We start from the raw sequence: 21739 nt of genomic DNA, 5'->3' as shown, positions 1-21739 counted from the left end.
ACACATTAAAAATTGTATTTTTAATTCAAGAGAATGAAATATAAAGTTGCATTAGAAAAAGTTAAAAAAATAAAAATACAGCCTTACAAAAATACGTTATTACGCTAACGCGTTCTTTATTTAGAAAGCGAAGTTTAGATTAATAGGTGTTTACTGAAGTTGTTAATCAGCATTTTAATCATTTCAATTTAAAAATAACATATTGAAATTTAGCAACGTAAACCAAGTTCAAAATTTCAATGATTATCGCCAAATTTATAAAGCTAACTTATTTGTAGAGTGAAAAATTTCTTCATGTTTAAATTCTACAAAACATTACGTTACAGTAATTAATTGAAATCTTTCAGAATATTCTACAAAGTTTTCTTCTGTGATAAAGTCCATTTAAAAAAAAAAATGCCGGCGTACCTTTTGTAATCAGAAAGTTTTTCGTTCAAATATCGGATTCTTCCAAATGTTCTTACGCGAGAAAAAAGTTCAACGGCTTTTTTATATGGGTCAGGAAATTAGTTTTCCAATACAGAAGAACAATTACCGTACTACCCCGCATTATTCGGCATGCCGGAAAAAAGCAAGGTTGACCAGCACGCCGAGAAATTTGAATTTTCCGGTATGCCGGATAATTCGGGGTTTATTTCGCATTAAAACAAAAGTAAATTTTCCCGTTCCGGTCCAATCAAAAGTCAAACCACTGTAAGTAAAAAAATAAATAAATCGCGAAAGTAACCTTTTTTCAAAATAAATGTGCATTTCATATAACATGTGCGTGCTATTTATGGTAGGACATAATTAATGGATTTAATTACATGCCAATAAAGTAATCAGTTCAGAAACAATCATCGTTACTGCGATTTATTCATATTTTTTTTACATAGAAATATTTTAGGTTCCTTTCAGAGAGGTAAGTTTAATTTTTATTTATTGAATAGCTATGGTAATTAAATTATTTATTATTTAGCACTGGTTTAGGGGCGAACTCTTACTGCCTAAATGTTTGCTTACATAGTTTCAATTTAATTTTTATAAAATTATTTGTTATCAAACAATATTTTTCTTGTTAAAATAACAAATGGCATTGTTAGTAAATATTTTCACAAAATTATACTGTTTGTTAATATCAATAAGATATGAAAAGAACTTATATTCATTTTTAAGCTGATCATATATTTTTTATATTATTATTTTTTTTCCTAACCTCGATTTTTCCGGCATGCCGGAAAGGACCAGACAAGTGTTATTGAAAATCTAGTGACCCCCGAATTTTGCGGCAAGCCGGATAATGTGGGGTAATACGGTAAATGGCCCAGCTTTTGTACAATCACAAAAACACTAATGTATCTGATTTGAAAGCTTTAAATGATCACAAAAAAAAAAAAAAAGAAAAGCTCCTACAAAAATAGATACACGATTGAAATAATCACGATACAGTGCTCATTTTACATGCGAATTATTAATTATTTTAAGCATGGGGATACAGTGTTCAAGAAATTGTTTAGTTAAATCTATTGAATAATATTTACAAAGAAATTTCATGCATTACATCTAGATATTGTAATTTTACGGTTGATTATTACGGTCTCACAGTGCCGTTACTAAACTAATTAAATATCATTAAGTTGCAATGTGACAGGGTTGAACCAAATCCTGCATTAAAAAATAACTTCGTACACCACATTTTATGAAATTTGCCTAGCTCTTTATCTTAACTTTTTAAAATTCTTCCTCCAATTATTTATTGAAGCAGCTTCAAATTTAGTATTCCATAAAAAAAAGCATTTAAAAACAGAAAAGAAGGTTGTATTCTCAATTTTTTTGATGTGTTTTGAGCTGTTTGAAAATTTTGAAGGAAAGCTTAAGTTTCCAGAACTTTTTCAGTACTAGTCCATCAGCACGTGAAGGCATTTTCAATACTTTCAAATATAATTACACACAAATATTTTCGATTCTAAAAAATGTGACCTTTAATGTCTACTTTAGCATAACGTGGAGGAAAAATGACCTGCAACTGATCTAGCGCAGGAGCATATTTCTGAAGAAACCCTAGTCAAATGTTATGAGACATTTCCAAATTAAAATCAAACCTTGAAAACAATATTCATATCCTTATTCATAATAAGTGATTTTTAACCTTGTCTGGGATTGGCCTGGGCCCCTTCAACTGCTTCTTTAACAACCCTTGTACAGAGAACAAATTTTTAAATTGTATTTTAGCTAAGGCATACAGCAGTTCTTTGGGCACACACACACTGGATTGTCTCGCGGAGTGTACCCGATGACGTCAAAAACGAGTTTTCTACTCTCGCTGTCCTTTCGGCGGTGGAAGGGAAAGATCAAAGGATTAAGCTAGCCCTTGTAACTTTTATGGCCCTGGTTCGATCTGTGTCCAACACCCCCCTGAGACGGAGAGACAAAGGGAGCACTCTTAACAAAAAGAAGAGTCTTGAACTCCCGAGTAGCAATCGGAAAGTCAATTTTAGAATTCAATGAGAGGGAATACAGGCTTGAAATGAAAGTGGTCTTTTAAAAGCAAGGGGTTACTTACTGAGTTCTTTTCAGCTACAAGTTAAAGCTTTACACTGCTTCTTACTAGGCACAAATGGTAGTACAGTGAAATCTCATTATACCGAATACCAATACAACGAAATATCCGTTTCAACAAAATCAATTTCCTGTGTTGATTTAATTTCTATTACAACGAAATTCTCTACGACGAACAAAATTTGGGGTCTGAAAGTTCCTTGTAAGGGGGCTGTGTATTTACTCTTTGACTACTAAATTTGTTTATTATATCAAACATTTAAATTTGTTTGAATTGAATGGTTGCTAATTGTAATTTATGTAATATTACAGAACTGAACGAAAATTGGGATAAATTGAAAATTACATTTTACTATTTCGTATTTTGTTAGGAAAATTATAAATAACTTTCGAAATGATCATTATTGTTATGCAATCAATTTTACCAGTGCTGTTCACCACGCAATCTTTTTATGTGTAGGCATGTTTTTATTTTTTCCATTTCTTCTGGGAGATTAAGTTCAATAATTTATTGCAACTTGTGCAATACATTCAACTTATAAAAATGTAGTGTTTGAAGAAGCTTCAAGTTAATTGTTTTCAGTATATCTTGTTTATAATCACAAAAAACAATTAGTGGGAAAGGCCCTCAACGAGAATTTAAAAAAAAAAGAAAAAAAAAACTGCTCAATACACTTATATTTTTGCGGTACTAGTTTGAATTTTTAAAAAATACCTGATACCATTTACGGTCGATCAACGGGGAAAGAAAAATATTCATATCTTTTGTGCTCTTGCAGCAAAAGTTACATCGTTTCAAAAGCATTGGATAAACATTTCTTTGAACAGAAGGAAATTTACAAAATCAAAATTATTGAATAAGGAGATTAGTCCTCTATTCCATCACAAAAAATCAGAATATTTCGTTGTTAAACAGCAGTTTTGCTTTCTTGTGTACAATAGTTTATCCTTTGACTCGCAGTGATAGAATAATAATTGCATTGTTGTAACATTATAAATATGTTTCTCAATGTTTCTTGTAAAAAATCCAATAGCCTTAATCAAATCCTGCCGATCACATCCTCAAATCTATTGCATCCGCAATAAACATTGCTTTCTTTTTCTCGAAATCTGCTCTCAGCCATGTATAACGAATACAGCCGAGAAAATGTTTACCCAGATCTAAACTACATGTAAATCGAATCGTCGAGTATCAACATGCAGTACCGAATACGTCGGAGGATAAATATAAACAAGCTCCTCTATCCGCAAGAACAACATGTCGGAAAACTAAATCCAACCACACACTCCATTTTCATCTTATCTCTAACAACTCGAGAGAGAAAAAAAATCTGGCATCGGTGGCCTAAGCCCAGTTGCCAAGGGCAACGACGGCGGCCCTATTAAGTGGCGGAGGTGTCCAAATGGCCATTTGATAAGCCTCATCCTCGCTCCACATCTGGTACGGGACCGCATCACCCCACATAACCGAGTGCTCCACACGAAACCCAACTCATTTTTTCCCCTTTGTCTTGTCTCTCTTTGGAGATTTTTCGTTTCCGCAAAGCCTGAAAAATGCAGTTCGGGGGATGAGAAAGCAGGTGGGACGTTCTTTATATGGAAATTGGAAAGACTTGGGAAGCGATTTTTTCACGTTTGTTCTATAGCGGGAAGATGGGGCGAGAGATATGCACTATTTTTCTTCCCCGTTGGGAAGATATACGGGGGTCTTACGAGAGCGAGATGGGAAGATGTGTGATAGTCCTCTCGAAGGCCCGGTTCAGGCATTTTCTAGGCTTTGGTCCGAGATAAGTCAAGACGTTGACTTTCTTCGAACTGCTGACTGGTTGTGTATCATACACGTCTTCGAATAATACAGCGTCGTTAGCCAATGATGTCTTACAGCTAATTTGGCAGCAGAAATGTTTTTGATTAGGCATCTGATGGACCTTGAGGTAACAGAGAGTTGAAGAACAGGGCAAGGGCGGATTCAGGGGAGGGTCAAAGGGTCAGCTGAGCCCACTGTGACAGTAATTTTATTATGATTATTATCAAACTTCAATAGTTTAGCTCCAAAAAATAGTGCATGGAATCAATGTTAACCTCTTTTTTGCTTGGTTCTGTTGTTCTATAAGGTATTTCTTCTCAGAACGTGAGCAGACTGTCGGCCAAGAGAAATATTTTTGATGAAAGTTTGAGGGAATGTGATCCATGGTGCAGGTTGAAAAAAAATTAGAGGGGGGATTTTTGAAAGGATTTTTTTTTTTATTATTTGGGGGGTGGGTTGCTCCATAGCATATGAGTGGGGCACCATCACCTTTAGGGGAAATGGCACCCCTGCTTAACTGATATTTCTTTACTCAGGTAGTATAACATGCTGGCCATTGAAACTTGACCCCCTTAGAAAAGATTCTGGATCCGCCCCTGGAACATGTCAACTTAGTTGGAAACCAGGAACACGGCCCTTTTGGGGGGCTCGGAGCGGATTAGTATAAGTTTAATACGTTTTATGGGGAGGAGGTTTCCGGTGACTAAACTGACTATAGCAAGCTTCGCTTTCGCCGACCCAGTTAAAGTATCGTTTGAAGTCTTTTCAAAATAGGAATACAGTCGGAGCGGGTTGACCTTATAACCGATTCATATATATTCATTGATAAATAAACATTTAATTCATTAAATCACTTCAAAATTAAATACGTTCAAAACTATCAGTCAATTAGTTTATTATAGTTAAATTGATTTGAACCAATTTAAAGTTTTGGAATCAATAAGAAATTTTGAAATTATTTTTTAAAACATTCATTAGAGTAAAGCTGCATTCAAATATCCCCAAGCAAACAACTGATGTGCAACTTACCTTACTTAAAATTGTCATTAATACAGGACTAATGTGTTTTTTCTTTAATTTAAACAAAATGTTTTCTAATTATTTTCTGAAAATTTCTTCGGCTTCTCATGACTGGTAAAAGAGTGCAATATGTACACGCTGAGTGAGTCGTAATGCTCACTTGCTACTGCATTCTGTGCACTAACCTGCTAAGTTAATAGGAAAAACGACTTTTCATTTTTTAAGGATCGTATATCGCGGTGAATTCTTGGAAGTGAATCTGTTAGGCACTGAAATTATTCAAAGAAATCATACAGAAGTGACCTTATAAACGATTAATGTATTATGCCTTGACCATATATCCCATGATACATGGCATAGAATTCCTATTCAGTGAGCCGGGACTTTAGAAAAGTGACCTTATATGCAGGGTGAGCTTATATGTGGGTGACCCTATATCGAGGTCTGACTGTATATTGATTTGTTGCATTAAGCGAGAGATAATTAGTAAAATGTTAACCTAAAACATTGGATAAAATCGTCGTCCTTTATACGCACAAATGTTACAGTACCCCATATATGAGCTTCGGAGAGAGAAAAATCTTTTTGCAATTCGGAAAATGTTTTGAACTTCGAATGTTAAGTAGTAGTCACAAAGTGATTCTGTCATTCATGTGATGTCATAATAAGGGAATAGGAATTTGTTTGAATAGAGACGTCTCGCGATGTCGCTTGGTGATAGGGAGCAACGGATAGATTGTGTAAAAGCGTTGACAGAGCGTGTGCTGGATTTTATTTTGCAGATACGTTAGGACGGTGAGTGTCATACTAGGTCTTTATATCATTCCACATTTTTAAATTGTCCTATGTTACAGAAGATATTCATAGCAAAATTAGTCTAAGCAGAAAAGTTGATAATCAAACTTCAATCAGGAGTAGCATTTTCATTGAGGAATTGTATTTTCTACAAGAAATATTGACTTCCCCCCCCCCAAAAAAAATAATAATAATTTGAATTTTGACTTCTTGAAATCAAATTATGTTTTTTGCAATCACGAGTGTGTGTGTGGGGGGGGGGGGGTTGTGCGTTTATGTGTAGGGGTTATGTGTATGTGTGTGTAGGCACGTGTGTTTATGTGTAGGGGGTTATGTGTATGTGTGTGTAGGCACGTGTGTTTATGTGTAGGGGGTTATGTGTATGTGTGTGTAGGCACGTGTGTTTATATCTGTGTGCAGGTATGAGTGTGTGGGTAGTTGTGTGTATGAGTGTTAGTGTGTAGGGAGAATGTGTATGTGTGTGTAGGCATATGTGTTTGTGTCTGCGTGCAGGCATGAGTGTGTGGGTAGTTGTGTGCAGGTGTCTGTATGTATGCGTGAATGTATTTGTGTGTGTATGTGTAGTTGTGTATTTATGCGCGTGTGTGTAGGATATGGATGCAACCTGGAGACGGTTTTCGCTAGAGGAGCAGCATCGTGAGGAGCCGGTCGACGGTGATGCTGCAGAGGGTGCTGGTGGGAAAATAAAATCATAGGAACGCCAAAAACAGTCAAATGAAAGCAATAAGCAATCGTGATTGCTCAAAAATAAATAAATAAATAAATAAATAATAATAATAATTTGCATGAAAGGGAAAACCTTTGACCTAGTTCAAAGGGCACCCCGAGTATCAGGGTTGATTTTATGTGGTTTTTATACTTAATAATGGTATTTCATAACGTTTGGAAAATTTTGTACAATATTTTACGGATGCAACAACAATTTAAAAGTAAGTGGGGGGCAGCTGAAATTAGAGAATCAAAGTTTCCTTGGAGGACTGTGGTTTGAACGATCCAATGGGCTGCAATTGGCGACTAAACTACAACTCGAGTCCTAATGCAGGTAGTGACAGATTCTGCGAAGAAGAGCCCCTTGATAGATTTTTGACACTCTCCCCCCTCCCCCCGTTCCGGGAGGAGGAAGGACAATCGACCACAGCGGTCATCGATGACACGTTCTCTCCCATGTAGGTCAATCAACCCCTTTGCAGCGGAATGAGACAAGCTTAGGGCGGTGCCAGCGCCCCGGGGAGACTAATGAGAGTCCCGACCCCCGTGACGCTGATGGATGGACACCGGTCGACCCCTTTCCCTTGGAGAAAGTGTCTCCCTCTTATGAGAATAAGGACCATTGAAAGGACAAGACCTCGAGTCTCACGGTGATTTGGGTGCAGTAAAACAGAACGAGTGGTAATGGTGTTTAGGTTGCCCCTTGAGAGAGATTCTAAAACTTTAACTTATTTTTATCTGAATTGCTGTAGTGGCTTTTGTCCAGTCAGCAAACTCGTTTACTTGGCACTTAGAACCAAATGATTTCTTTTCCAGTTGAAAATTGTATCATGCAATTTAGGATTCAATACTTAAATGTAGCTCGTTATTTATAATCTTGATGTAGATTGTAGATGGTACCTTTACTTTTTATTTCGACTTTTCAGAACTTTGCAGAAACTTTTCTTGTTTCTAGTTAGTCAATGTTTGTGTGCCATTTAGTTTGTCATATCAAGAGTTTCAAGAACTAATTTAACCATTCCTGAAAGTTTGTGTGAATGTGTGTGTATACGTGAACGCTGTAGTTCAAAAATTAATACAAGGATGTGAACGAAATTTGGGATACAAATATTTTAATTAAAACTAATATTAAATAAATTTGTCAGCAATTACTCCAAGGGCCGGGGTGCTATCGAAAGTTTTTGTCGTTCCTGCAACATTTAAAGAAATATGCCAGGATTCAATTCTAGAATCTTTAATAGAAAACTTTGAATGTATTTAAGACTAATTATTTTAATATATTCAATACCTAAACAGAAAACTTTTGTGCCGCCAAACTTTCATAGAAAAACCTCTATCGTAAACAGAAGGCATTTTTATAAAAATGCTTCAATTTGGGAAAATTTCTCCTATTCCCTGGTCTTTTCTTTTTTTTTTTTTTCTTTTCTTTTTTTGTATCGTTCTTCTATTTAATGCACCTTAAAAGTTTGAAATGATACAAATGATAACAGTTCGTCCTATTTAAAGACGATTTCTATCCGCGTCTAAGTAAAACATGTATCTATTTTGGAAATAGAAAATCCACATACAAGCTTCCAGCCTGCTAGCATTTACATTCTTAATACTTTTCTATTCTTTTTTCTTTTTTTCCTTTTTATTTCAAAAGAATTTTACCTGCACATCCACGACATAATATGCACATAATAGCAAACTTCTTGATAAAAATCATTTTCACATTGGAAACTCAGGCGATCGGTAAGTATATACTAAAGTTGCGCGACTTACGAAATATTTAGGCTTGAAGCAATTTTAATAGCTGCTACTTTTACCATTAAGCTTCTCCAAAATCTTAAAATAAACTTCCATGCTAATGATTTGGAGGAGAACCAAAACTCAATTTCTGCTAACGTAGTTTAAGTATTTATAAAACAGATCATTTTATGTTTATGTGCCCGACGTTCGGATTGGATAATAACTGTACGGAGAACCCCCCCCTCCCCCCCTCTGCATTCAGCGATTAGCAGGATCTTTTCGTTCTTTTCTCTTTTACACAAATCTCACAAAATACTCGCTGAATTAAAGTACTTATTTGTTTAGGAAGACATACGGCTACCAATAAATACTAATGAATAAAGGAGCGACATAGCTAACGCAAAAAACTAACAAATAGGTTGAGAATTTTAACTAATTTCAAAATTTTAACAACCAACCGGATAAAATTTTTTAATAGCAAATGGAACAAGCCTGATGGCTGAAGGAAAAATCATATTGGCATCATTAATGGATTAACTCCACTTTAAAAAAAGAATCTTCACTTCTGTTTTAATAGTGCTTTATCGATGCTAAGCATGTGAAACTGTATTAAAGTTTTGGTTCAGTACATGTCTGATCATGTGATGGCGGAAAATGTAACACGAGGGCCAATTTACTTCTATGGATAACCACATCTACTTCATAACTATTCTCTACTTTTTGTTTTATGGAGTTAGTCGATTTGGCAAGTGAGACATCCATATAAGAAGAGTCCAAAAGAATAAAATTAAAATCCTATAACAATTGAAGAAATAAATATTTAATTGGGTACAGAAGGAAAATCATTAAAAAAAAAAAAAAACAATATTTATTCTAAAGCAGCAAAAGAAAAATCAAGGGATGTTTTGACCCTTCTTATCACCTTCTGCAGCTGAAAGGAAACTTAAGAGTTTAAAATTAATTTCTACATTTTTTATTTAAAAAAATTTAAATATTTTTTATTTTATTTTGCTCCTAGCCCCCTGTCCCCACAATGGCCAAAAATATCCATATCATAGACGTAGAACTATCCTCAATGCCACAGATAGACGGCAATCCGCCAAATGTGGTGACCCAGACAAAGCCCAAAATTTAAAAAAACTTTTCCCTGTTCGGAAGAGAGAGAGAGAGAGAGAGAGAGAGAGAGAGCCAAAAACGTGGAGGAGGCAAGTCCCGGAAAGAAGTGGGATTCTCTAAAGCCAGGAGATGGATGAACGGGAGCCATGTTTTACATGGCATGCACGCGACGGCCGGATGACCAGCCCCATCCGGCACTAGACCCCTGACAAATTTGCCGGATTCCGCACCCATTCATCACGATTCCCTTTTATTATGTTGCGTCTGCTTCCGTGTTTTTTCTCCCTCCGCTTTTTCGGGGGTTGCCGTGATTAGTATTGTGAGGAGCGATGCGAGATTTATCGGGGCTGCTTTTTATGGAAGCAGAATGCTGTGTCGGGACTCGAAACCGAGCCTGCTAATCGGAAAGGCAGCCCGATCCGAGACATTTAAGTCAGATTTTTGCGTAGTTGGTCAATTGTGACAGCGAGAAGCCAAGGGGTGTGACAAAAAAAAAAAAAAAAATGAATTTTGACATCTTGAATTCAAATTATGTTTTTCGCAATCACGAGTGTGTGTATGTAGGCGTGTGTGTTTGTGGGTGGGGGTATGTATGTTTGTGGTGTAGGGCGTATGTGTATGTGTGTGTAGGCATGTGTGTTTGTGTCTGTGTGCTGGCATAAGTGTGTAGGTAGTTGTGTGTATGAATGTGTGTTGTGGGGGGCGATATGTGTGTGTAGGCATATGTGTTTGTGTCCAGGCATGAATGTGTGGGTAGTTGTGTGTATGTATTTGTGTGTGTATATGTGTAGGTGTCTGTATGTATGCGTGTGTGTATGTGTAAGTGTGTGTCTATGGGTTTGTGTATGTGTGCGTAGGTGTTTGTGTGTGTATGTGTGTAGGTGTCTGTATGTATGCGTGTGTGTATGTGTTTGTGTGTGTCTATGGGTTTGTGTATGTGTGCGTAGGTGTTTGTGTGTGTATGTGTGTGCGAGTAGCTGTGTATGTATGCGCGTGTGTGTAGGACATGGATGCAACCTTGAGACGGCTTTCACTATAGGAGCAGCATCGTGAGGAGCCGGTCGACGGTGATGCTACAGAGGGTGCTGGCGAGAAAATAAAATGATAGGACGCCAAAAACAGTCAAATGAAAGCAATAAGCAATCATGATCGCTCAAAAAAAAAAAAAAACATTACATAATGGTAGGAGAAACTAGCCTCTACTTTGTTACTCGGGATGGTACAAGTCTTACTGGAAGAAGCTGCTATACAGTAAGATTTAGAAAAATAAAATGAATGCATGCCAAGGGTTAAATTTGCACGCGTTTTACTCAAAACTTAAAAAAAGACTACTTAAATACTCTTGCTTTTTACTGTCTCAATTAACTATCAAAATAACTCTTTATAAATCAGTTCATCGGGATTTTATTCGCGGTATTTTAGTTCGAACTCGATAATGCTCATCATCAGGGTTTCATTTGCACAGGGACAATTTTTTCAATGCCGTGTGAATTGGATAGAATTCGGTTCTTTTATAGATGAAAATATATTCTGAACACTACCGTGATCTCAGACTTTTGATAGAAGTTAAGCCCAGCTCATCACATTCTGTGGTCCTTGCGGGAATCCCGTTTATGAACGAGAAAGGTATCAGATAATTCAGTAATTTTCATAATTCGTTAATTTTCAATTACAAAAAATGAAACGCACACACATACATAAATTTTCACATCTGTAAATCTTTACCTGTATAAAACCTAAGAGAATTAAATCACATCATTTCTATCCCGAGGATTGATTCATCTTTCGTTATTCATTTTTCTCTTTCAACAAAATTTCAAAAGAAAAGAAAGAGAGAAAAAAAAAAGAGTTGTGTACATAACATGACTGACTACGGAGTAAAATTTTGAAAAATGCGAATTGCGTTTTTTATTGATTATGTTACCGAATGTTTTTCTATTTCTACACTTTTTTTTTTTTTGAATTCGAAAAAGTATTGGGAGTCACCATTTAATAGGGGATCTTACACATGGTTGAAAATTTGGCAAGCATACTTTCTCTCGCCAATTTACATCGCCTTAATATTATATTGGTCACAGCTTTGTTTCTGCCATTTGTCAGTCCTTCCAGCTTTCAATAATCCTTCAAGTTGGAGCTTTTTTTTTCCAGAAATGCCCACACAGAAGTTTGTAGGATCCTTAAACACTCATCCCCCCTCCCTAGACCCCATTTACTCTTAACATTACCTCTGGACTCGTTTCATCATGTTGCTCATAAGGCCAAAACAACTTCGCCCGGTCAAGTTCTTATCAAAAAGCAAAGTGAGAATTTTCTGCTAGAACTTTATTGAACGGAATATTAACATTAAATCGTTAATGAATTCAACCACCTGCGCTCGTCATCGAGAGATGCAAAACACTGACCTCCCCCGAGTGCAGTAAAATGTTCTACCAGAGAAAAGAATAACTGTATAAATTAAGCGGAAAATGTTCTGGAAACAGATGCGTGGCTAAAAACAACATTTATGCTTCGAGATGCACAGAATTTTTGAGAATATCGAGTTCTTTAAAATTGTTCTTTCACTTCTTTAAACCAGTTAACATTTACTTGAAAGAAAGTCAAAAATTTCCGCCCATCAACAGCTCATAAGTGCAGGAAAATCAGAATATTTTGTAACGCTTTAGTTTGTGCAAACGCAGTTTTGTAATGCGTTAATGGTAAGCAGTTTTATATGCAGTACTGGGTAAGCTAGACGAAATAAGAAGTAAAATGTTGCCCGTGCAATGATTTTCGATTTGCTTTTAAACTCATTAATAAATAAGCAATTTTAACGGTATTAAATCATTTCATTCATGGCGTACTCAGAAGGTTGCAGATATTGGCAGGGTTGAGTACAGTAATTGCAATCATGATGTATTCAGAAGTTTGAAAACATTAATAAAAATGAGTCACTGATGTATTTAGAAGTTAGCATGTTATGCTAGGAATGAGTATGTTACAATAGAAATAAAGTATGGAGATAGTATAACAATTTTGACGCAAACAAATAAGCAAACATTTAGAACGAGTATGTAGGTGAAAGTATGACGTATCCAGAAGTTATTATATACTGATGGGTATGAGTCGATTGCAATCATGACGCATTCGAAAGTTTATATATGTGATGATTAATTAACGCACTCAGAAATCTTCAACCGTGATAAGAATGAGTAATTGTAGCCATGGCAGATAAAGTAAATAACAAATTAATGGAATTGACAGGCATAAATAAACATAAATAGTAATGAGTAATTAGAAACGTGAAGACTAAAGAGGCCAATAGAAATTAAGAGAAATAAGAAATTACATGGTGCAAGCAGAAATCATAAGAAATTGTTAGCAATGAGTCACTTCCATTATTACTCACTCAGACTTTTAAAACATTAATAGAAATAAATGATCACAATCATTGACGATAAAGTTTACAGCTATTAATAGAAAGAGTAACTGCAATCATTGACGGTAAAGTTTACAGACATTAATAGAAATATTAACCACAATCATTGACGATAAAATTTAGAGACATTAATAGAAAGAGTAACCGCAATCATTGACGATAAAGAAGTTTACAGACATTAAATAGGAATGGGTAATCGCAATCATTGACGATAACACAAGTTAACAGACATCAATAGAAATTAGTAATTTAATCATGGTGTGTCCAGAAAATAGTAGACATTAGTATAAATAAGTCTTTGCAATTATCGTACATTCCGAATTGATTAACATTAATAGGAATGCGTAATTGCAATCACACATACTGTATGCAGAAATCAAGCAAAGGAATCATATAAATGATTAATTGTAACTAGAATATATTGATATGAATAAATTATTGCAATTATCGAGTATTCAGAAAATACGAACATTAACAGTAATGGTTAATTGCAATCAAGCCGTTAAAGAAGTTGACAGATATTAATGAGTAATTGCTTGATGCATACAGAAGTGAGCAAGAAAATTATGAGTCAGTGCATACATGGCGCAACAGAACATATATTAACAGTAAATAGAAGTCAATAAATAATAGTGACGCATCAAAAAATTAGTAGACATTAATAAGAATGAGTTAGCCTATGCATTTAGAAGTACATTTTGACTATAAAAAATGAATTCGGTACATTTTATATTCGACGGCACCAATTCATCTTTTATAAGAACATGTATCAAAATAAATTTGAATGACCTCTTATTCCGGAATTCTTCAAAACCATTTATATCATTTCGTAAACTGACAGTTTTTTCTGCAGCAAACGAATAGACATGTTTGGAACAATATTCGAGATTCTTGACTGAAGCATGACAAATGAACGATCGCCCCCATCGAATGCTCGAGGAGGAGGGGGGGGATGGATCAGCCGATTCCTGCCATTCAAACTGTGGAATAGAAAATTGAATGCGAAGCACTTTCGAATGACACATCGCACCCCATATGAATATTCCACCAGAATGAAAGGAAATTCCGAAATGGTTCCGGGGTTTGTGTAGACATTCGGAAAACGCAGATTTCATTGTAGTGGGAATATGTCACTCAGATGAATTTGTATGCTTGTCACAACGGGTTGAAATATTTCCGTGCTTTTTATTTGGTAAATATTGCAATCATTTCTCTTATTGCGGTTTGTATTGGACAATTTGCGTGCCTTTTGAGCTAAGGAATCTCTAAGTTACCAAAAGAATGCCGCAAAATGCCGCTTTCATTCAAATCAATCACTGCATAGCTTCCGAAAATAAATTTCGCTGTCAAAAGTCACGCATTCATTTGCTTTCCTTTCCGTAAGAACCATCGTTTTGTCAGCCTTTTAACCATCATTTAACTGCCGAAGAAAAACAAACATTAAAACACAAAAAGAAGCGAGCAGTCCCGTTCGGAAAAACTGCAGTGTCCCCCCCCCCCCCACAAAAAAGTTCCTTTTTTGTAGATAGCAATATTTTATCCCTTAACTTTAACATTTACAGTGTTTCAGTAAAAGTAAAAAGAATCGAATTCAAAATAAATTTATGCAGATTGCTGTGGTTCAGTGCTTTAAAATGATTTTTTTTTTTGAGCAATCACGATTGCTTATTGCTCTCACTTGACAGTCCTTGATGTTCCGGTTCCTTTTTCAGCTTGGACCAGGCCTGCAGCGCCACCGTCCACCGGCGGCGGCGCGGCTGCTCCTGACCACTGTCCCCCGGAATCCACTTTTGCTGGGCGGTGGTGTCCATGTCCCACACACACGAACGCCTACACACACACACACGAACGCCTACACACACACGAACGCCTACACAGACACATACACGAACGCCTACACACACACGCACGTACACGAACACCTACACGCACACGCACGTACACAACACTCACTCACACACATGCATACATACACTTACGCACCTACACACATGCGCCTACACAAACACACACGCTCGTGATTGCGAAAAACATAATTTGAATTCAAGATGCCAAAAATTCAAATTCATTTTTTTTTCTTTTTTAAATATAAACTATACATTCTAATTTTTAAAAATCAGTAAGTCATCACTCCATTAGTCATTCAAAAAATTTGAAGCCACAAAAAAAAAAAAAAAAAAGTATTCATAAATTTTCAGAGCACGCGGAAATTTTAAACGCGTATGTGTGATTTGCAGTAGAAAAGAAAATAATCGCGTAGCCTATATATCGTCTTAGAAAAAGACGAAGATACAGAATGGACAATGATTTTAAATGCAAAAGTCTCGTTGATTGAAGATCGGAGTTGTCATTAAAAGATTAAAAACCAGTTAACATTAAACTTTTTAAAACACGATTAACAAAACAGAATTTTGTAAAATCGTTTATAGAGAAAGTCTCTTGCCTAATTAGTATACATGAAATATAACTCATAGGGAGAAAACATGAAGATATTTATGCTTCAGCAGTACCTTACGCAAACTGCGGCGGCAACTAAACGACTATCACGGCGTCAGCTGGGTTTCACGCTACAGTTTACTTTGAACCGTACCGTCCGAAAAAGGCTAAAAAACAGTCTTATCTCTATAACTCGAAGCTTAAAACTCAAATAGTTTTTTGTCTCGAAGTTTTCAATGGGTCTCTAACTCTTGAGACTCTTGTGGAAACTTCTCATAACTCAAACTATACTGATAAACTCGAAAGTTTTAGCAGGTCCCTTGGGACTTCGAGTTATTGAGGGTTGACGAAATGTTAAAGAATTTGGACGTTTTCTACAGTATTTCTCGTCAATTACATCCTTGATTTGATGACGACATACTTTTCAGAAATAAGAAAAAGTGCTTTATTAAGATTATACAACTGCAACTCTTCTTGAACCTCAAAAGAGGGGGAATAGAGGGTTGTCCAGACCAAAAGACCACCCCGTCTCTCCGTCATTGCACGATAAATGGAATTAAGTAACAACTGTTCAGAAATTGTTCGCCATGAATCATTTTTAGCGCATACAATCTCTTTTTTCGGGCAACGGTTAAACAATTCACGACCCCTCATTCGGACATCACCTAATTACAGTTCTCCATCAGAATAAAAAGACCTCCCCTCCCGGTCACTCCCCCTCCTTAATGATGCGAGCGAGCCAAATTTCAGACCATTAATACCAATTAGCCAGCGACGAAACGATTCGTCGCTCGCAACAACTGTCGTTTCTGCAGAGGCAGAGTCGTCCTCACCATGCTCCCGGACTCGAGGAGTTAATGCGATTAGGCATCGGGGGGGGGGGGGGGGGGGGGGGCAGGACTCGGCATTTTGGGAACGCAAAATGACTGCGGTAAATGGCTGCGAGAGGATGGCACAGCTTTCATTGGGACGGGCCTTTTTTGGCGGCATTTTGCATCGCAGAGTAATGATGTATTTTTCCGAAAGTGTTATGCAGCATCTGCAGTCTGACATGTAGTAATGGCTAAATGGCTCACTTACTACGTGAAGGAACAATGAAGCGAAATATCTCAAAGTTATTTCAAGACATTTTATTCACAACTAGTGGTACCCGCACGATTTTGCCCGTAACAGAAAATTAAAAGATCTTTTGGTTCGTCTGTATATTTACAAATAATGTGTGGTGAATTTTCTCGCCAACTGGCTTGTGCCCATGTTACTGTTCCACGTTATTATAATTTCGTAATTTACTCGTCCATCTTATGATATTTTTGTTTTTAAAATTGGAATAAAAAAAAACATCGAATTTTCGAAAAATCGCTTCGAGGTGCACACTCCCATGCTAAAAACTAACTCTGTGCCAAATTTCATGAAAATCGGCTGAACGGTCTAGGCGCTATGCGCGTCACAGAGATCCTGACAGACAGAGGGACTTTCAGCTTTATTATTAGTAAAGATGAAAAGTTTCCATATCTACATTTGAGAGTAGCAGTTACTGAGCTACAATACTTGATTGCCGGCTTTTTAATTAATCTTTCTTTGCTGGCAGGTCTTCTCTTGATATTGAATTCATTCCTTCTGGGTACCTTTGAGCCCCAATTTCTCTATTTTTAACTTCACCATTCATATTTTACTAATTTTATTCCGATTGTTGTTGCAAACAGAAAAAATGCTCCTAAACTAAGAGTGTCTTCATCGCAGACTGCGCCATTGAAATTTTCAGGGGGGTGGGGGCAATTGGAGAGGGCTTTTGATATCATTTTTGGGGCTCTCGTTCGGAGGGATGCTCTGCAGCATTTAAGGGGTTGCACCATCGTCGTTGCGGTGGGGGGGGGGAGGCACCCTTGTTTAAATTGCTGTACTGTTAACCAAAATTGAGAAACAGTTGAATGGGTCCCTAGAAGCAGTGGCGTAGCCGTGGGGGGATAGGGGGTTAGAACAACCCCCATGAGCCCCCAAAAATTATATATATATATATATATATATATATATATATATATATATATATATATATATATATATATATATATATGTGTGTGTGTGTGTGTGTAAACTCGAGGGCATTGCTTTACTTTAAACTTCAGAAAAAATTAACCACCCCTAAGGATTTTTTCTCGCTACGCCACTGCCTAGAAGGCATACGTTACAAACTAAAAATTGTAGAGGAAGGAATAAATATTAATGAAGATCAAATGCAACATATGCTCTTCTTTTAGAGACCCATTCAATTATCAAATCCATTTTAAAAGGCAGCAACATAAAATGTTTAAGTGTTTTAAGACTCTCCATTTTGAATTTACACCATCACAAGATTTCTATCATTTCATTGCATTAGTAAGCACTTGTGCAGAACACTTACATCGCCTTCATTTTGTGCATGCAACTTTTGCATGTTTTTCAAAAATATGTATATCGTGGACCAACGTTCCAAGAAAACGAGCTGATATGTGTGCATCACATGACTTCCTTTTGCGCCAATTTAATGATAATAGCACCTTGGAGTAAGCAAGGAAACATTAAATAATTTTCACTCCTAGTTTCTTGCGAACCGAAGCAAAAAAAAAAAAAAAAAACGTTTTACCCAGATTTATTTCCCCAATTATTGCCAATTTTAATGTGATTGAGTGGGTAACTCTTTAAATATCACCAACATTGGCCAAATTAAAACCAGACTTAAAAATTAAAAAAAAAAAAAATCGCCAAGTTGGCGACAAAACTTGGCAACCAAAAGACTGGCGATATATCGCCAACTGTCCGACAAATCATAACACAACTTGAGTTTACATCGAAATTAACAATGATTTCCCCACAAAAAGGGGCAAAACACCTCCTTAGGAACATCCAAATGCAACCAAAAGGGAAGGTGCACAACGAGACCCCACTAGGAGTCTTCGTACCAAATTTCAGCTTTCTAGGACATACCATTTTTGAGTTATGCGAGATACATACACTCACATATCGGACGTCACGAGAAAAATCGTTGTAATTAACTCGGGGATCGTCAAAATGGATATTTTGGGTGTCTGTACGTTCCTAGGCATGTATCCACGTGTGGTCGAGTCGAAAAAAAATCTCAGCATTCATTCGGGGGTGAGCAAAATGGAAATGAAGGCCGATTTTTGAGTGAAATTTTTTTCGCGAATACACTACTTCCTTTTTTGTAAAAGGAAGTAAAAAGGTACTAAGTGCGGGCACAAGGAGACACGGCGAAAAAACGGGCAAGAAAATTAAATAAAAGTAAACCATTTAGCTGATAACTGTTCAAAACCAATAACTTTTCAATGTATACATCCAAATGTAATCCCAAACCATTTTTTTTTCTCACGAAATTGATTACGGAAATTCAAGCTATTTTCTATGGTTTTAGGAAATTGACTTAGTTGACAAGCCTATTCTTTTACGGCACATTTTTGGAGTTATTTTCATTATAGTTATTCACAGAAGAAAAAAACGCTGTCGCTCTAAAGTTTATTTCTTTGAAAGCTAAGTTGAACTTTCTATATAATCGATCTTCGATATTTCCGAGAATTTTGGATTTCATTTATGATTGATATTCAGTCTCTGCGCTGATCAAAGAAATGCAATTTTATTATTCGAAGAATAAATCCTTCAGTTATAGGATATACGTATTTGCATGAAAAAGTAAAATTATTTCAGATTTATGTTTACTTTTCTAATAAAATTTCAAGATGAATTGTCTATTTAAAAATTGGTTTTGCATACCCTTCTTTATTACTTGGTCAATGGTTATAAAATCTTAGAAAAATTTAAACTTTCGATGTTATTTTAAATGGTTTCAATGTTATCTTTTAAAATCACTCATGAAATAGTTAAAGTATAAATGCTTATTTGCTTGCCATGTGCCAGTCATCATTGTAGTCTAAGAAGCAATGCCATAAAAATAATATTGATATTTTAAGTCATATGACGATTCCGGAAAAATGGTCGCACATGAACTTTACAAAATATTTAAAATATTCTTTGTTCGTTTCCATCATTAGGTTACACATTTTGCACTGCATTTAATTTCATGAAATACTATGAGGTTCAAATACAGTTCAGCCAATCTCAACGTAAAACTCACCACACATTTAAAAAAATAAATACTAAATTGGTACCTCTATCTCTTTTCATACGTTGTTCCGCATCAAACTCCATTCTGTCTTCTGAAAAGCATCACAGATATCAGTAGCATCGCGATACTTATTGTTTCACAAAACACTACGCAGTATCTTTCACACACAAAAAAAAAAAAAAAATACATTCGTCAATCGCAGGGCAGAAAATACTCTATCACTAACGTCAAGTCTAACCATAACTAAACGTTAAATCCCGGTTATCACAAATTTGCCATTTCAACTACGCTTGCGCGCAGACTTAGCTTTTTGAGCTTTCTGTTTTAAGATTTCGTGTTGCTTGTTTGTATTTAGGCTGAGCTAGAGTCTCAACAAATTAATGAATGCGATTAGAATACTTTCACAGCGATTTCGTGATATATTATATGAATAACTGTTAATTTTTATAATGTAAAGAGACAAATGACACTTCAATATTTATAGATATCTGTCTTTTGCGGATATTTTACGTTAGGCGTAAATAGCCTAGTATTATACATTTTTATTTAGGATGAGGGTCCGGCTTTGCATTTAAAAATTTGGCCCTGAAAATGACCTTTGTTTGATAGAAAATCCGACTTCAAATCCATTAATATTTAACACGCAAAACTCAATCTTTACCGAGGCCTAAGAAACTAAATCAGAGAAAGTTTTGTGATTTCTAATTTTTATCTGTTGCCATCTCATATTTATTAACAAAGTTAAAAAGTTAGTAATTAACTTTAGCAAGATTTTTGAAATCAGCAAAGTCCGCGCGCAAGCGCAGTTGAAATGGCAAATTTGTGTTAACCGGGATTTAACGTCGAGTCTAACCATAGCGTTCGATTCTGTAGTCATAGGCGTTGCCATGCAAAGAGTTAATAATGCGTTAAACCATTTGCGCTGGAAAAGAAGTTCAAGTCAAGACGCTTTTGCCACTAAATACCCAAATTATCAAAGGAAAAAAAAATATGTCGTTGTTTTAATTCGTATGACTTATTCTGTTTAAAAATAAGAAAATAAATACGATTGGCGGATGCTTCAGCTTCAGATAAATGGGCTTACTGCTCAATAATGAAGTTATAACAAAGAGTTTAAAAAAAAATGTCAAAAAATTAATTTGAATTTTGTCACCTTGAATTCAAATTATGTTTCCCGCAATCACGAGTGTGTGTGTATATGTAAGCGTGTGTGTTTGTGTGTGGGGGTATGTGTGTGTAGGCATGTGTGTTTGTGTCTGTGTGCAGGCATGAGTGTGTGGGTAGTTGTGTGTAAGTGTGTGTGTGTGTGGGTAGTTGTGTGTATGTGAGTGTGTGTGTGTGTTTGTGTGTGTATGTGTTTGTGTATGTGTGTGTGGGGGTATGTGTGTGTAGGCATATGTGTTTGTGTCTGTGTGCAGGCATGAGTGTGTGGGTAGTTGTGTGTGTGTTTGTGTATGTGTGTAGGTGTATGTATGTGTGTGTAGGTGTATATATGTATGTGTGTGTAGGTGCGTGTATGTATGCGTGTAAGTGTAGGATATTGACGAAACCTGGTGACGGTTTTCGCTAGAGGTGCAGCATCGTGAGGACCCGGTCGACGGTGATGCTGCGGAGGGTGGCGGTGGGAAAAATGATAGGAACGTCAAAAACAGTCAAATGAAAGCAATAAGCAATCGTGATTGCTCAAAAAAAAAAAAAAAAAAAAAAAAAAAAAAAAAGGTGTCTGCGAACAATCTCATTTATGAACGTTCTGGTTTCAGGGCACAAGAAGTACTTCCTGGACGGTCAGACCCCGTACTGTCCCATGTGCGGGAATCCGGTGCAATTGTCCGACCTGTCCGCGCACTACGAAATGGAAGTCGACAAGTTTCTGGAAACGAGCAAGTGAGTGTATTCTGAATTTTGATTTGTTTCTATTGTAACGAGAATCGGCGTGTCAAGGCCAATTAACTTATCCCCTTCTGGTTATCATGGTTGCGGCACTATGAACGCTTTGTCCACGTCCTTTCTGCAAATGTTATGTATCGCAGATGTCACG

At 36.3% G+C, this 21739-nt stretch overlaps 1 protein-coding gene across 1 annotated transcript in view; it reads left to right on the top strand.

The window, feature by feature from the left end:
• The window catches only part of LOC129217042 (E3 ubiquitin-protein ligase Rnf220-like), a 71404-nt gene that overhangs the window by 24419 nt on the left and 25246 nt on the right, over positions 1 to 21739 (top strand). The window contains exon 2 of the mRNA XM_054851279.1: positions 21462 to 21585. Within this exon, the coding sequence (XP_054707254.1) occupies positions 21462 to 21585 (124 nt within the window). The remainder of the gene's footprint in view (positions 1 to 21461; positions 21586 to 21739) is intronic.

Source organism: Uloborus diversus, chromosome 2 (assembly GCF_026930045.1).
Source record: "Uloborus diversus isolate 005 chromosome 2, Udiv.v.3.1, whole genome shotgun sequence".
Lineage (NCBI taxonomy): Eukaryota > Metazoa > Arthropoda > Arachnida > Araneae > Uloboridae > Uloborus > Uloborus diversus.
Note: the sequence above shows the minus strand (reverse complement) of the source record. Positions and strands in the feature narration are given on the sequence as shown.